The 17,637-nt window shown below is 45.8% G+C and overlaps 1 protein-coding gene and 1 pseudogene across 4 annotated transcripts; both read left to right on the top strand.

The window, feature by feature from the left end:
- LOC119887775 overlaps positions 1-17,637 on the top strand; it is an 878,746-nt pseudogene that overhangs the window by 24,225 nt on the left and 836,884 nt on the right.
- LOC119898215 (sentrin-specific protease 7-like) lies at positions 218-16,876 on the top strand. Of its 4 annotated transcripts, none has more exons than XM_038712501.1 (22): positions 218-494; positions 1,901-2,015; positions 2,733-2,814; positions 2,903-3,067; positions 3,458-3,552; positions 3,779-3,933; positions 4,389-4,725; positions 5,947-6,065; positions 8,412-8,540; positions 9,539-9,572; positions 9,844-10,047; positions 11,005-11,225; positions 11,560-11,621; positions 11,723-11,839; positions 12,064-12,186; positions 12,604-12,696; positions 13,405-13,481; positions 15,081-15,139; positions 15,222-15,265; positions 15,362-15,430; positions 16,032-16,182; positions 16,609-16,876. In XM_038712501.1, the coding sequence occupies exons 3-22, from the start codon at positions 2,771-2,773 to the stop codon at positions 16,732-16,734; spliced, it is 2,424 nt and encodes an 807-aa protein (XP_038568429.1). In that variant the 5' UTR covers positions 218-494; positions 1,901-2,015; positions 2,733-2,770; the 3' UTR covers positions 16,735-16,876. The 4 variants fall into 4 exon arrangements, with proteins under 4 accessions (XP_038568429.1, XP_038568501.1, XP_038568357.1 ...); XM_038712573.1 differs by having other exon boundaries at positions 219-494; positions 2,927-3,067; positions 11,557-11,621; XM_038712429.1 differs by having other exon boundaries at positions 219-494; positions 11,557-11,621.

The raw sequence follows: 17,637 nt of genomic DNA, 5'->3' as shown, positions 1-17,637 counted from the left end.
AGCGACACTGGTGAAAACAAGCGTTTCAGAAAGCACCACCTTCTCCATCAGGACAGGTTTAGAAATGATATTCATATTATATGAATATTAGTGAAGTATTGGTCTGTGTTTTGTTGATTAGTCAGTAGCAGCAGAGACGGTTCGCAGCCAATCAGGACTCAGTTGGTCCACCTGCTCACCTTGGACCGTCTCTGCCACGACACTGCTGATGACGTCATCGCGTAAAGCCAACGCAGGGGATGTCGTCATGTGGCTGTTGTCCTGCTGAGTCTTTGGAGAAAATCCTTCCCTGCTCGGACAGAAGCGTGTTTTTAGAAATGTGTTTTTACTTTTCACTAACAGGGCGGCACATCCTCGCGACCACATGAGCCGGCAGGAGAGTTTCCGAACATTTAACAAGAAGAAGAAGAAGAAGTCGGAGAGCGGCTGCCTTAGCTCACTGGCTAGCCGGCTAGCTTGCGAGTTAGCAGCGTAGCTGCAGCAGCTGCTGTTAGGTTCGTAACTGTCAAACGTTAAAGCCGAGAGCTGCTTTAGCTTCCTGTTAATAACACCACAACGAACTCATTTACACCAGTACCGAACAGAAAGGCTGTGTAACTCTGTGCTTTGTCTGAGGTTAAAGGCATCTGAGCTAAAAATGTAAACAACGCACCTTCGGCAGGTGCTGCTGCTAAGAATTAACGCTATTTAATGTTTGAGTACTTAAATTAAAACTTACATGCCCGGTACAATAGAAGTACATATTTTAAATAGTCCGTAGGGTTTGCTGGTAAATTCGGCGCACAAACAATCCAAGAAATGTGACTTACACAGCAGAAATATCATCTTTTATAGTTGGTCCGCACGCTCAGCTAGCTAACCCCCCCAAGCTTAGCTAACGTAACATATTTCAGCATAATTTTCTTATAATATAAGGACTTATACTTTTAAAACAATTTAACATAAAGTGCTTTTTTGTGTGTATTTCAGTCTGACCCTAAATATCCAAAAATACTATTAGTTCTGGAAGTACAGAGGTTTTATTAGGTGGAGTGACACTGCGTTTAAAAACCTCATGTTTTTGAATGTAGTTTGGTGTGTGTACTTTTTCATGACATCTGCCAGAGCAGCAGTAGTTTTATACATTTCGGGGTAAAAGTCGGCTGGTGTAAAACCTTGAATGAATATATAATGATTGAATGGTCTCGGGTTAAATTCCTGAGCTGGACAAGCCTTTGAGCAAAGCATTTAACTGTTTACTGGTCAAAACTGTTCACAAAATGGCTGATTAAAAATGACGTGTCAGCCTTATTTTGAGGACATTTTTTCATCTTGGTGTGCGCGTGAAGACAACAGTATTATTCAAATAATCAAATACTACTTTCAGATCAATTTTCTGAGGGAACCAAGCACAAAAAACAGATTTGTTATGTTTCTTTTCTTAAATCCTTAAGTTTTGTTATGGAGTTCTGCTGTAGCACTCAGTAAATCTCAGTAATTGTTTGGTCTACTGGTTGAGGGTGGTAATTGGTTTTGGGGTCAAATATTGACCTCACTTCTTGTTCTATAACAAATTGTTCTTTTTAGTCTATTTATCCGACGCAGTTTTAAGACTTTGTCGACATTTAGTTGCCTTTAAATTGGCTGTTGAAGATTATTTTAATATTTAGATAATGTTGAATATGAAGCTGCTTTTATTTGGATCAAACAGGCAGTTTATAATTTTATTTCATGAGATCTATCTTGTATTTTGTATTTATCTTGGTTTTTTTGTATTATTCTTTACACTTGTTAAAGCACTTTGTAAATTGTTTTTGAAAAGTGCTCTACAAATAAGGATTATTATTATTATTATTATCTAACAACTGCATATAATCTGCATATATCTGGTTTGTTTATTTTGTGTGTTCTGTGTCGGCAGCATGGCGTCTCCGTTCAAAATCCCCAAGAAGAAACAGCCAGCGGGTTCTGACTCCTCCCACCTGCACTCGCAGTCGCCGCTGTCCCGCCTCCAGAGCCCCGCCCCAGAATTTAAGGTGGTATTATTCATCTGTTAACGTTTGCTAAAGTGGTCTATTGTTTAAGCTGTCAACCGATCTTAAGGTAGTATATCTCAACTGTCGGGTCCTTTTTAAGATGGAATTACTCATCAGCCAGACACGCTGAAGGTGTTAAATTAATTTATTGAAGGTGGTATGTTACCTGTTGTGTATTAGGGTGGTAAATCTGACCAGCCAGTTTTTTAAGGTGGCACAATTAATGGACTGGTTCTGTGATTGTGTTACGTATGATGTGCTGGAAACTTTAAGGTGGTATATTCAAACTGAGCTCCTGTAAAGACGACAAATTAGCTTTAATGGTGCTTTTAAGGTGGGATAAAGATGGTATATATGATCACCTCACTCTGTTAAGGTAGTATTGTTTGTGATCTATCTGTTGGTTACTGTGTATACTAATTGATTTAAGGTGGTATATCTGTATTTAATGGCAGTTTAATTCAGGTTTTTAAACATGGTATACCTAACCCTTTTGCTGGTCTGATAGCTCTTTTAAGGTGGTATGATGTAGCAAGAACCAGCCGATCTGATCTGCCATTTTTTAATTGACTTTTCTGTCATTAGTGATCAGATCTAAGTGGCAGGATTTAAGGTGGCTTTTAAATAGAGGAGAAATATTTACTTGGATCAGGTCTGATCGGTTAGTCTCGTCAGTGTTTGACCTTCAGTCTGGTCCGTCTGCTTTCATCTGAACAGGGTTATGGGCATCAGTCCAGCAGAGGCGGGCTGACAGGATGCATGCTGGGAACGCGCTGGGCTCCTCAACGAGCAGACAGAGGTTTGTGGAGCGGCCCCTGCAGGCTGCAGAGTTCGTTACAGCAGATGAAACGCAGTGAAAATGTAACCTGGTGGTTTTATTTCCTCAGCGTGCCGTGTACACCTGTTTTCAGGGACTACGTCAAATCGCTGCTGGGACTCAACAGCCCGAACAGAGGAGCGCCAACAGCCAATCGCAGAGCACCGGGAAGCTGCGGCCGCCAATCACAGCCCGGACAGAGAGCCCAGTCGTCGTCGGGCTGCGTCTCAAACGGGTGAGTTCACAATGGCCGGACGCTGGTTCGGAAACACAAGGAAACACAAATCATTTCCTTTCCATCATTTCTCCTGGAAAAAGATCAGCTGCTCCTCCAGTTTCTGTTTGCTGCTCCTTGAAATTCATGTTCATGTCAGAAACCTGCATTAAATCTCAGCGTCTCTCTCGTCCGACGCTTTTTAAAGAGTTGTCAGATGTAACTCCCAAAACTTTATGAATCCGCCCCAAAATGGCACGGAGACGAGAAGGAAAAGGACTGTAAAGTAAAAGTTTTCACTCCCAGCTGGTGAAAAGAATCCGTTAAAAGTCTCTCAACATTAAAACTAAAGCACAAGTTTTGACCCCCAGTTGTTTTCACCAAACTGCCGTTGTGTGTTTTATCCACCAGATGGCGTCCTAAGAGAGCGTCAGACCGCCTGCTGCCGCCTGACGAGGCCTCAGAGCCCCTGACTCCACCACAGAAGAAGAAAAGTGACCTCAGAGGTAAAATGAGTGACTGCTGCCCCACGGCGCTCTGGAGGAGAGAGGTCAGCTAATGTTAGTTAAATTAAGAACGAGCACAGAGCAGTTTAACCCTCAGTCACTTCACAGGCTTCAGATCAGATTGGTGGACGTTTGGGCGTGAGAGCTAATGGCAACACGTGACTGACTGAATCAGAAGGGACGTTATGTCTCTATGTATGAAAGCTCATTCCCTTTCACCTTCCAGGTCCGCCCCTGTCCTCTAAAAACATCTCTGTGGAGTCGCTGGACTATCTGGCAGAACTGCGAGGTGAGGAGCATGCTGGGAGTTTGAGTTCACCGACGCAGAAAAAGGGGACGTGGAGGAGAGTGGACACCGACGAGGACGCCGCTGACGAGAAGGTACAGCTGGAAGAGCAGACCGGTGATTGGCGGCTTCCTCCTCCTCTGAAACACCAGCAGGAATCAAACGTTGAACCAAAATCTCTTCACTTGAATTAATTTGAGAAAATCTCAGACTGAAAGACTTTTAAACCCGTTAATATTATGAGCACAAGTTGTAGTTTTAAGAAATAAAGTCATAATACTTTAAGAATAAAGTTGTAATATTTATAAGAAGTCATAAAAACCTCAGATATAAAGTTGTAACTTCATCAGCATGTTTGAGAATAAAGTCGCAGCTTTATGAGACGATATTCTGAGGACAGTGTTAACAGGAAGTAACTCCAAAACAACATTTTAGAAATTCAGATGTTGAAAGAAAAGTGGAAGTAAATCACGTGCGATCAAGGGAAATGCAGCAGAGAATAAAATACTGTTTGAAAAGTTAAAATGTGCCTTTAATGTGATTCTTTCAGAGCGACTCAGGAAGCTCTCCTGAATCTTTAAAGCAGCAGCAGAAGTCGTCTGTCTCCGGTTCAGACCAGACGTCAGAGGACGACTTTGTGTCTCCGCCCAGAGCCGGAAACAAACCTCTCCACAAGGACGTCCGCAGACCCTGCTGTGCGCCGAGGTCGACGCCCGACACGAGGCGGGGCCTCAACAGGACGTCGTGGCTCGTCGCCAGCAACAACCTGATGGAGGATCTGAGGGAGAAGGAGCGAGAGAAGTGGAGGGCGTTCAGAGAGAAGAAGACGGCCAACAGGTCGGCCGTCCTGCAGCTCCGACTGAGGAAACCCAAAGCAGCAGAACCCAGTGAGTGACGGGAGACTAAGGTCCGGTGCGTTAAATCTGGATCCACAGAGAGACCTGACACGGTGAACCATTTCTGTCTGCATACACCTCCTCTCACAGCGACGTCGCCACCTTTCTACGGTAGCTGAAAAGGACGCGTTTCGTCACTAAGTTGAATACAGACGACAACAACAAGCAGCGGTCGACCGGTTTGTTAGAGAAGACTAACGGACAAACGTATAATTTAGCTCAGAGCCAATGGAGCGCGTCGACCACCAGGGGCGGGAACCTCAGGGCACCTCACGATACTCACAGTAACGATAATATCACGATACTGCAATTCTGCGATAATCGATGTATAGCTAGAAATATAAAATGATACATCGCGATATCTAACTACTAATACGAAAAAAAAAGTTTTCTGTTTATTTGCTGCAAATCCAAACTGTTAGAAAAGAACACGATTCTGCTCAGTGTGTTAATAAAACTACAGAGCAACTGTGAACAAATTATTAGCAAAACATTTGTTTAAAAAAGGCACAAAATGCAAATTCACTGAATTTCCTTACTGTAAATACAAACTGCTACGTCTAATCTGTACATCACATTACATTAATAACTGTTAATTATTAATAACTGACACGGGCTTGTGCCGCCTTTTCTCCGCCTACTGATGTATTTTTAGGCCAGTGGGAATATTGGGTTTGGGTTTTGACCCTTTGGGGTTGTTGTAGCTGGTCTGTGTGGAGCGCAGAAGCAGCAGATCAAGACGGTGAAGTTAGCAGCTCTTTTTTTATTTCACACAGAGCTCAGGAAACATGTACTTTAAGTATTTGCACAGTAGGTCACTCAGCACGTGAAGCAAAGCGTGTAGTTTATGTTAGGATTGTATTTGCTAATATCCGTTAGCACGTTAATGGAGATTCCCATTATATGTTAGCATGGAGCTAACCGTCGAAGCGCTATATTTTTAGTTAATGTTATGTATCGATATGATGGGCTGGAATATCGATACAGTGTCATGGAAAAATGTACAACGATTTATTGTCATATTCCTTTCGGCCACCGTAGCTTCTCCTGCACGCCGAGCGATGGTGCGTTCACGGGGTGTCGGTATTATCACAATCTTTTTTTCTTCCTTAAATCTTTACTTCAAAAAGAGGAATAACGTGTATATGTGGCTGAATCAGACTAAATGATTTATTTAAAGACTGATTGAGTTTCTTTGTGATCCTTGTCCAGTCGTGCTGTCGAGCGAAGAGGAAGAGGAGGGTGAGGACGACGCAGACGGAGGGAAGAGGACGTTACAGAGCAGCAGCCTGCTGGACGAATCCCATCTAGGAAAGCCAGAGCGGATGCAGGTAGGAGACACACCTGAGGGCCAACACAAGGGGTCAACACAGGGATACGACCCGGGTCCATGTGTGAAGCCGCTGCAGATCCTAGTAATCAGTGCAGAGAAGGACAAACTACAGACGTGAGAGTCTGGAGACCCGGAGTTCATTTTCAGCTTCGGGTCAAAACCGCCCTGACGTCATGTCAAATTAAATCCACCTGCAGCTGCACCACAAACCCTTCATCTGGTGGACTCATGTGAACTCACAGACCAGAAACTGCACTGACACCTGCTGTTCCAAGCTGTGAATTTAATTTAGAGGAAAACCTGAACTCCACGCAGTCCCCGAAGTCCCAAAGGGGGACATTTAGTACAATTCTGAAGTGTTTGCAGAAGATATCGTTCAAAATGTCAAGATATTTATAAACCTGTGCGTGACTGAGATAATTTTGGGGCAGAAGTTCTGATCTTGTAGTTAGAAAATGATGCTCTGTGCGGACAAGATATCAACTATGTGCTTCTTCACACAGTAGGTTTGTAAATCTGATAATTACTCATCAGTAATTTCTGTGAACTGATAACTAGTCTTATCTGAAACTGGTCCCTGTGGTGCGTTTCCAGTCCACACTGAGGTCTGACCCAGTTTGGGGCTCGGGTCTCTCCGCCGTATGTTCGAGGTTGGCGTGAGTCATGTAGTTGGTTTGTGGGCTTGCAGCCCAATAAACAAGCCTCGGACCCCCGGTGGGACTCTAAGCAGATCCAGACTGGATCTGAATGGACTGTTGAGTGTTTGTTGTTGTGTTTACTGACACTGATCCTCAAACCAGCTGCGAGTCTTAATAAACAGGTTTCTGTACTGTCGCAGTGAAACGTCAGCTGAATGTGAGCCACATCTGTTCTGCACAAACCGAGCCGATAACAAGTCCAGTTTCAAGAACCTAAAGTTTTTACAAGTTTAGAGGTTTGTAGTGGCCCAGTTTATGTAAAACTGATTATTTAGTTTGATGCTTGATGCTATTCTGACCCCTCAGTTTAATTTACTACTCAGTTAACTTTGATCATGATGTAAATAACACGTTCATCAAGTATCGCTCACATTTGTTTAGAACAGTATTTATGTGTGTTGATATGGACCCCGTGTGTTGATGCGTGGACCCCGTGTGTTGATGCGTGGACCCCGTGTGTTGATGCGTGGACCCCGTGTGTTGATGCGTGGACCCCGTGTGTTGATGCGTGTTGATGCGTGGACCCCGTGTGTTGATGCGTGGACCCCGTGTGTTGATGCGTGTTGATGCGTGGACCCCGTGTGTTGATACGTGGACCCCGTGTGTTGATGCGTGGACCCCGTGTGTTGATGCGTGGACCCGTGTGTTGATACGTGGACCCCGTGTGTTGATACGTGGACCCCGTGTGTTGATATGGACCTGTGTGTTGATACGTGGACCCCGTGTGTTGATACGTGGACCCCGTGTGTTGATACGTGGACCCCGTGTGTTGATGCGTGGACCCCGTGTGTTGATATGGACCCCGTGTGTTGATACGTGGACCCCGTGTGTTGATACGTGGACCCCGTGTGTTGATACGTGGACCCCGTGTGTTGATACGTGGACCCCGTGTGTTGATACGTGGACCCCGTGTGTTGATACGTGGACCCCGTGTGTTGATATGTGGACCCCGTGTGTTGATACGTGGACCCCGTGTGTTGATGCGTGGACCCCGTGTGTTGATGCGTGGACCCCGTGTGTTGATGCGTGGACCCAGTGTGTTGATACGTGGACCCCGTGTGTTGATGCGTGGATCCCGTGTGTTGATGCGTGGATCCCGTGTGTTGATGCGTGGATCCCGTGTGTTGATGCGTGGATCCCGTGTGTTGATGCGTGGACCCCGTGTGTTGAGGCGTGGACCCGTGTGTTGATGCGTGGACCTGTGTGTTGATGCGTGGACCCCGTGTGTTGAGACGTGGACCCGTGTGTTGATGCGTGGACCCCGTGTGTTGAGACGTGGACCCGTGTGTTGATGCGTGGACCCGTGTGTTGATGCGTGGACCCCGTGTGTTGATGCGTGGACCCCGTGTGTTGATGCGTGGACCCCGTGTGTTGATGCGTGGACCCCGTGTGTTGATGCGTGGACCCCGTGTGTTGATATGGACCTGTGTGTTGAGACGTGGACCCAGTGTGTTGAGACGTGGACCCAGTGTGTTGAGACGTGGACCCAGTGTGTTGAGACGTGGACCCAGTGTGTTGAGACGTGGACCCAGTGTGTTGAGACGTGGACCCAGTGTGTTGAGACGTGGACCCAGTGTGTTGAGACGTGGACCCCGTGTGTTGATATGGACCTGTGTGTTGATACGGACCTGTGTGTTGTCTGACAGGGTCAGCAGCCTTGTTCTTCTAAAGGTGAAGTAGACGGGTTTAAGCCGGCGCCACCTTCCTTCCTGCAGCTGAACTTCGCCTCGCTTCATGCCGGCCTGACGCACGCTGACGCGAGCGGGGAGATGATGGTGAGTACGGCTGAAGTTCACCAGATGTACGCAGAACACGGCGCGTGTTGAAAGCTGGGAAATTCAAATGGTCACTTTTGTGAAGCTGCAGCCGGAGGACGAGTCCGGCTTTTGACTGAGAAATGAAAAGATCAATCTGATATTTGCTTCTAAGCTCCTGAGCCATCGTTCAGAAGCGTAACCGGCAGATGTTCGTAAGCAGATCTTTAAATGTTCTGCAGGGTCACAGAGCGTCCTGCTTTTCTGCCTGACTTTGACCTAGTTTCTCTTTTCCCACCTCCTGCTCAAGTGTTGTTTGTACTGTAGTTTTAACTGTTCCGATCCGAAGTGCTAAACACATTTTCTGTGTGTGTTTCTCTTACACCGGAGTTTCAGTGTAATGAGCCAAAACAACACAGTGTTGCCATGGCTACGCCTCCAGAAAGGCCCTATCCAAGGCTTTGCGGAGGTGATGAAGCGGGAAGCGAGTCAAAGTTTGCTCTAACAGCTTGTTTCGCTTCACGGCCGCAGGGCAGAGAAACTTCCACCGAGGCTGTAAAGCGCTAAGATTCAGGTTTTAACGAGCAATTAAGACGAAGCGTGAGGGCTGACGGCGGCGCGCTGGCTTTAATTAGAGCGCCGTAAAAACTGTGAGGGCAGGAGGGGAGCAGGTTAGTAGGTCAGCATGTCAACGGACCACATACAGAGAAGACCATTATTTTAAATCACTATTTTAATCATTTTTAACTCACTCAGGTTTCAGATCTCCTGATCTTTCTGCTGCGTTTAAGCCACGACCATTTAATGAGTGCTGACATGTGACACTAAGTCATGATTGTCCTTTTTAAATGAAGCATTTTCAGTAAATGCTTTCATAAAAACAAGAAACACTCTTTCTGTACTCGTCATTTCAGATGTGTTCAGAAGTGTCGCATGTTTTAAAGAAAGAAGATTTTATGTAAGTTTGTTTTGTCTTCCTTCCTGCTAAGTTTTAATATTTCTCTTGTTTATCTGTGTAGATCACTGAACATGGCTTCATTATTCCTCTGAAAGGTAAAACCACACACTGCAACATGTCCTCCCTCTGCTGTCAGACTAAATAAAGGAGTTTAAGGTCTAAATAATTGAGCAGTGGCATTAGATTAAAAGAAGATTAAAGAGACATTTCTCCTTTTTAAATTACAATTTTATCATCAGATTCTTTGTAAAAGTCTGTGGTGATGAAATCTGAAGAACTTTCCTTTGTTTCAGGTACGCTGTGGATTTATTTATTTGTTTCTTCTTTAGGTAACACTATAAAAACAAGCCTCTTTCTCTCTGTCAGGAGTTGAGGAGGGGCAGGTCTCTGTGGTGGCGTCCCAGATTCGGGGCTATGGCGTTTGGGACGGGGGCGTGGCTCAGGGCGGGGGTTTGTTGGCTGGTTGGAAAGGTCCCGCCCCCTCGCTGATCTTCCTGTGGGTGACCGACGCTCAGGCCACCCTGCTGCAGACGGAGCTGTCGGCCATCCGGACCTCCACCTCCGCTTCAGGTAACGCTTCGGATCCAGTAAGAGCGTCGCTTCATTCAGCGCTGACACTTTTCAGTTTTGACTTCAGCTCCTATCAGCACTTTCATTTGTCGTGATATTTGCTTTAATTTCCACGTCATCCAGCACTTACAGGCCTGGAACTCATTTCAAGTCATTTCACTGAGGCAGGAACAATTCTCCTTTCAGGTCTTCACTTCCACTGACGCTTGGAGTTCTTACTCTTCAACTGCTGTCAGCACTACACCGATACCTCGCTCTAAACTCAGTACTTAAGCAGCAGAGGTGCTGAAAGTAGAGAAATGTTTCAACTAAACTAAAACCTCAGCTTTAACTCGGCGCCGACACGCAATCTGTTGTTTTAACTGTTGTCAGGAGCAGCTCGTTGCTCCCTCTCAACACTCAGCATGTTAATACCCTGCGAATGTTTCAGCTGCCAGCAGAGAGAGTTATATTACACTTCACTGATGTGTAAACAGATAAGATGTCAGTCAGAAAGTCCTCGCGTACTTTCCATCATCACACACTTTCCATCCACGCTGTTTTTGAGAGAGCCCAAACCGCAGTGAAGAAGGTTGTGTTGTTTGGCAGAATGACCTTAGAAAGATACGCATGAAAGCAAACTGCGCCCACAGAACACAGTTCAGGCGTCTTTTTATCCCTCGTAGTGATTCCTCCTGTCACAAACCCTGCAGTCCAAAAAACAGGATGTTCTGAATGAAAGCTTGACTGGAGCTGTGAACCCGCACTTCTGCAGGAGCCAACAGCCAATCGGGTGGCTTCTCCTGCGCCAGCGGCCAATCGTAGATTTCGTGTCCTTTGGCTCTGAAATCATCCCGACGTTGAAAACACGAATCTCTGCCAAAGGTCCTGAGCGTGGCATCGAGAAGGACTCGCCATGGTCCTGGAAACTGTTTGACGAGTTCCACCTCAGAGTTCTGTGTTCTCCTGGTTCTCCAGGCCCGGTGTGCTCCTTCCTCCTGCTGGTGCTGAAGGAGCAGCTGCAGGAGCTGCAGGCCGCCCTGCTGGCCTCCATCCTGGACATGGAGGAGTACAAGAAGGCCTCCTCCTCCTCCAGTGGGCCCACCTCCCCTCTGGAGTGGACCGACGGGCTGCTGCTCCTCCACAGCTGTCCTCCTCCTCTGGACCAGCACCTCCTCGGCCTGCTGGGACACTCGGTGGTAAGACTCCTCCCTCCTCCTCTTCCCTCTTTCCTTCCCTCCTTCCCTCGTCAGGCTCTTTCTCCCTTCGCCTCCTCTGCTTCCTTCGCTTGTTTTGTGTCTCTGTTGTCCTCCCCCTGCCCTTCCTAGTCTCCCTCCTCCTCTCGCTCCTCTCCCTCCCGCAGTGATATCCCATCCCCTCTCGTCCTTTTAATGAGCCTGTTAGCCGTTAGCTGGTGGCGACGGCGGCGGCGGCGGCTCGGAGCTGATGAGGTGACTCCTGGAGGAGGTTCAGTTTGTGTTGGTCACACAAAGTTCAATTTCCTTTTCTGAGCTCACACGTCTCTTTCAGGAGAAATCCAGTCCCGTGAGAAAGTCCAACCTCAGATCCTCTGCTCTGCAGCAGCTTCCCACCAGGTAACCCAGCAGAACCAGGACCCGCCTAGACCCGTGAATAATAAGAATGTTTACTGGAGGTCTGGTGCTAAAATGTTTCCTGGTCTGTATGTGGGCTTCAGGTTGATCCAGTACCCGGCGGCGCCCTGTAAAGGTCGGATCACGGTGACGAAGGAGGACCTGGCCTGCCTGGCCAGCGGCGAGTTCCTCAACGACGTCATCATCGACTTCTACCTCAAGTCAGTCTGTCGGAGATTATTTTCACGGCAGTGTGGTTTGTCACATGATTCGAGGTTTTCTCAGCATGTGGATTTAATTTTAGCAAAGTTTGAATGTGATAAATCTAAAAGAGATTTTTAAGTCACGTGAGTGCCGTCCTGAAGATCTGTGCAGTGCAGGTCGGTGTAGTTCCTGTAGTCACCAGTAGGGGGTCAGGGTCCTGACAGGTCTCCTCCTCCTGCAGGTATCTCCTCCTGGAGGGAGTCGGGGGCTCGGCGGCCGAGCGGAGTCACGTCTTCAGCAGCTTCTTCTACAAACAGCTGAGCAGACGGAGAGCGGCCGGAGAGGACGCCGCCCCCTCCGTCCCGTAAGAAGAAAGATAACGATTTGAACTCACTGATTCATCTTTAAGATGTCGGCCAGTTGAGACGGGTCGTTGTTTTGGTCGACCAGCAGTCAAAAGCCAAAGAGATTCAGTCCATAAAAGACGAAGAAAACCAGCAAAGCTTTGCTTAAAAATATACTAAAACAATTCATTGATTACTTGTTGCAGCGCTACTACCTGAACAGGTTTTTATGAACCTGAATAAAAAGACTGCAGGTAACGTTAGTCCTGAATAAGATGATGTTTACCAGCGGGTTCCTCCGGATATTGACTCATAATTCATACAGAAAAAACAACCTTGTTTAACGCAGTGGGATCAACTGAAATTCGCTCTTTGGCTCAAAGAAAACTTATTAAAATAGATGATGTTAGTAAAACTCAGTCTCTGCTTGTTTCCAGCGATCGTCACATGAGGCATCAGAGGGTAAAGACGTGGACCCGCCATGTCGACATTTTCACCAAAGACTTCCTGTTTGTGCCTGTCAATCAAGAGTAAGAAAACTAACACTGACTGACTTTAGTTTGTAGGTGATTCAGCTCTGAAGTTGTTATTGGAGGTCAGCAGCGAGTATTTACCCTCTCTGACCGACCAAAAGTAAAGACTCCTGACCCAGATTTAAAGACGCCACTTTGGACTGTTGACCTCTGTTGGGACAGCTGAATAAAAACTCTGTAGTTCTACTTTAATGCAGGCACCTCATCACGGCCTCTACCTGCCAACTGGGTAACAGACCGACTGACTCGATGGCTTTAGCAGAGCTACTGCTCTCTGCACTTTTCCTGTTGTTTTAGAAACTGACCAGATCAGCAGAACCCACAGAAAATAGAAAATCTTTAATGACTGAATTTGCCGCAGCTTTTCTGTTTGTCCTCTTAGTAAAATAGAAATTGGGGTTTTGTATTGGCATTGAACATTCTTTTATTATGTAACTCGTGCCCGGTAACCAGCCAGTGGCGTCAGATCGGATCCGTCCAGTTTCTGTTTTGTAGATTGTCCTTAACAGAAAAACTGCAGCTTCAGTGGTTTGTTCAGATTTAAATTCACCTGAAAGAGATTTAAAGTACTCATTTAGATTATGAACAGGAGGAAGCAGCGTGACGTCTACACTTTTATAATCCCTCGCTGACTGTTCTTTGCTTTTTTGCCCCCAAAGTGTAGCAGAATGAGTGAGTCGGTGTTTGTGTTCGTTGTGTCCGTAGTGCTCACTGGTACCTGGTCGTGGTTTGTTTCCCGGGTCTGGAGGAGGTTCAGCACGAGGAGTTTCAGCGCCCGACAGGTGAGCTGTTTATTTTCTGACCTGATTTTCCTCCGCAGCACAATGTGTTTCTGGTGAGCCTCAGTAATGTTTACCAGAGCAGCTCTAATCGTCACCAGGCGTGTTTGTTTCTCGTCCTTCAGGGAGACACTTTGGGGTATTTGGAGCAGCAGTTTGTTGGAATTCCACATCAGTTCACACCAAAAATTAAAGGATTAAATGTTCCAGACAGAAATACTGACTCCTCTGAAGGCGCTAAGCTCCAGGACTTGATGTTCGAGACGTCATATTTTAACTTCATTGTCTATAAATAAGCTTAAAAAGAAAAACATTTGGTTGATAATCCATCTAAAGCTCCGACATCGTCATTACTGAAGTCATTTTCTTTTACAACATCTATGTTGGGAGTGTAGAATTATTTCCATTTTACCCATTTTTCCTTCAGATTGGTGCTTTTCTCTGAAGACATCCAGCCACGGTGTCTGTATAGATCTGTTAGCACCTCCTTATGAAATCGATTAGTCTGGTTCCAGCGAGGCACTGCGGGGCTCTTATGCATCTGCCAGCATTAAAAAATTAAGAGTCCCTTTTGCCTCCCAACCAGAATTGTTTTTTATTTTATTTTTCTAGTTATCAAATTATTCAGTTTTGACAAGAAACTAAAAATATATTATGATGCTTTATTATAGTTACTGAAAATCATGTATTTTGTTAGAACAGAAACATTTGTAGTTGGAAAGAACTCACGAGAAATCCAATAATATATTTTGTAATATATGGATCTTTAATTTTCTCCTCACCATGGCACCTATCAGTGGGATATGTCAGGCAGCAGGTGAACATTGTGTCCTCATAGTTGATGTTAAAAGCAGGAAAAATGGGCAATCGTTAAGATTTGAGTGACTTTGACAAAGGGCCAAACTGTGATGGCTAGACAACTGGGTCAGAACATTTCTACACCGGTCTGCAGGGGTCAGTAGCTATCAGAAGAAAAGTTGTGAACCGGCGATAGGCTCATGGACGGCCAAGAGTCATTGATGCATGTGGGGAGCGAAGGCTGGCCCGTGTGGTCGGATCCAACAGACGAGCAGACCCGAACACAATGGAGTCTGTGCATCAACGGGGCAGATCTGTTTTGGTGGCAAAAGGGAGACCAGCAGGTGGTCAATGTTTTGGCTGATCGGTGTATGGGTTGAGTTGTAAAACAGTGTCAGTAGGTGGCGCTGTGACACAGTAAATGGTTTTAAATGTGAACAGGAGCTCTCAGTTCCCTTTTTTGTTTGGATGGACCCTAAAAACCACAATACCCATAAACCTTGGCAACAGTATGTGTGGAGAGGAAGAAGCCCGTGAGAGGCAACTAATTTTGTGTCAATGTGGGATTATGTGAAAATATTTATTAACAATATGGCCTCTTGAATCTGTTGCATTTACCATTTTATGGAACATGCTAAAAGATGTTTCTTTATCTTCGAATCTTCTCAGCAGCAGTTAGTTGTGATTCAGTGAAGCTGCTCATCATCGTCGCCACGTGTTGCTGTGGTTTCTTCAGAGGAAAAAGGCAGAGATGTCAGGTTCAACATTTGCAGCTGATGATGATGTTTTGTTGTTTTGTCTCAGGTGGATCAGAGCGAGCTGCAGGAAATCCATCCATCAGTCTGAGACCACAGCAGCCGCCGGTAAATATACAGCAGCTCAGCTCAGCAGGTGGTGTTTGCCTGTTTCTGTAGAACATCAACATCAGGTGTTTGTGTTTTACAGGAGTGCACTCAGCAGGGCTGGCAGAGGGACACTGTGTTAAAGAGGTGAGTCGTCAGCAAAGAAACGGATCCAGGGACACATCTGAGGTCAGGTGTAGGTTTTTTTTTTTTTTTTAACGGTGTGTTCTTCGTCCTTTCCAGGCCGTGTATACTCGTCATGGACTCGCTGAAGCTGTCGTACCACGAGAATGTCTGCAGACTCGTCAGAGAGTGAGTTTCAGTTCAAACGTTTACTGTTTCCAGCAGAAGAAACTGTCTGGATGACGTCTGTAGTTAAATGTTCTGAAAGCTCGGAGTTCATACATTTGGAAGTAATGCTTAACTTACAGTTAGCTACATGTTGACATGTTAACAAAAGTATTTTAAGTTGGCACCTTGGAAAGATTGACAAAATCGTCCCAACTCAAGGTCCACTTGCTAATTATTTCCAGGGCTTTCAACCGCATCACATAGTCTTAATCATCAGTGACTTCGTTACCCCGTAGTTCTACGCGTTGCTCTGTGATTTGGTTCACATAACGTTCACGTGAGAATGTCTCTGCTGGCTGCAACAGGTAAGAAGTGATGTTTGCATTTAACCCCCAGCGTTTACTTTGCTGTTACTAAATCACAGAGTAATGAGGAGAGTTAATGTCAGCAACAGGTTGCAATGTCGCCCCCAGCAGGTTCAAAGCAGCGCAGCAGGTGACAGCAATGTAAAAACACCAACAGAGGGGACCTAACCCGACTTTCTACTTCGTGATGCATTATTCCTTAGCATAAAGCTGTAACTGAAGTTGCTTCTGCCTCTGACGCCTCCTATTGTTTTCAGCTACCTGCAGGTGGAGTGGGAGGTGCGGAGAGGGACGCCACGCCTCTTCACGTCAGACAGCATGAGGAGCTTCAGCTGCAAAGTTCCTCAGCAGGACAACAGCAGCGACTGCGGCCTGTACCTGCTGCAGTACGCCGAGAGCTTCCTGCAGGTACGCCAACACCTGATACTTTGCAATACTGCTGAGTCTGGGAGGGCGTCGCTGCTCTACCCAATCACAGTCAACAATACTGTGAGAACCTTTCCAGCTTTCATGGCTGCAAAAGTTCTCTTATATTTAGGGCTTTCATTAGCAATTTCGTCTTTATTTGAAATATTTTCAAAACTCTTGTAATTTAGCAAATGTTTCAGCCGATCCCAAGAACCCTTTAACCACCCAGTCTTAGAGATATTGAGAATAAATGTTGGTACAGTTTAAGTCTGAGAGTGAGAAACCTGCCGACAGCGTTGACTAATGGGGGGGCAGCGGGACATGTCGCATTTTAATGGGGTACTGTGACCCTGTTTTAAATCCTGGATTTATGAGTAAATTGGGCCGGCCTTCACACTAACTCAAGCTCTCTGATTGGCTCCTCAGAACCCCGTGGTGCACTTCGACCTCCCGTTACGGTTGGACAGCTGGTTTCCGCGGCAGCGAGTGCGACAGAAGCGCGAGGAGATCCGCAGTCTGATAATGAGGATGCACCAGAGCAACGACAGCTGAAACCCAGGGACCAAAAAACACGGCACACTGAGCCGTTAATTGACCTGTGCAATAAATAATTTATATTTTTTCTACGTTGTTAATGATTTTACTTGGCTGTCAAAGAATTTAAAATGTTATAATAAAATTTCTTACAAAAAAATGTAATGGTTTAGTTTTTGTTCTTCCGATTCTCAGAGCAAACCCAACAGACGGGAAAGAAACGTATGAAAACTCCATGTCCATGTTCCTGAAAACGGCTTGTTGGTGGCGCCGGCCCAGAAATGTGGAGTTTAAGGTAAATAAAGTGGTTTGTGTGATGGAGCATCTGGATGTAGTTCCCTCTCACTGAGCAGGCCGGGTAAAGAAAGGAAGAGGACGCCGATAAAAGCAGCTGCAGGAGACGAGATGTTCCGCCTCAGGAAGGAGATCAGATCTGCAGACTGAGATCAAACCGGGAAACTTTTACCTCAGCTGTCACATCTGTCGAGGCCTCGTCCCTCAAGTCACATTTAACAACACGCTCCTTAATGGATCCGGGATGTGGACCAGAGAGGTCAGCTTCATGTTTTAAACGATCAACAAGCCTCCCATTCATTTTTATGACCACATAAAAGATGTTTTCTGATGTGACTGGTTGAAGTGGTTTGGGTTAAAATAAGTTTCCATCCAACTTTAGTGCAAATGTGATGGAAACGCTCTGTTTATTTATTTCATGATAAGAATGAAGCCTTGAATGAAGTGGTGTATTATTGTAGTACTGTTTGTGTACTAATAGTAGTATTATACTATATTCACCGGCACTATCCTGTAGTAATGGTAAATATCTGAGCAGCCTGATACTGTGCTAATAGTGCAGCAGTGCTGTTGGTAGTTTTAGCGCTAACAGAGGTGGTAATAAAGAATTAAATGGCTAATCGGTGT

Source organism: Micropterus salmoides, unplaced genomic scaffold (genome assembly GCF_014851395.1).
Source record: "Micropterus salmoides isolate LMB-PRFRI ecotype aquatic unplaced genomic scaffold, ASM1485139v1 Ms_hic_scaffold_1, whole genome shotgun sequence".
In the NCBI taxonomy this organism is placed as follows: domain Eukaryota; kingdom Metazoa; phylum Chordata; class Actinopteri; order Centrarchiformes; family Centrarchidae; genus Micropterus; species Micropterus salmoides.
This window is presented reverse-complemented; position numbering and strand designations above follow the sequence as displayed.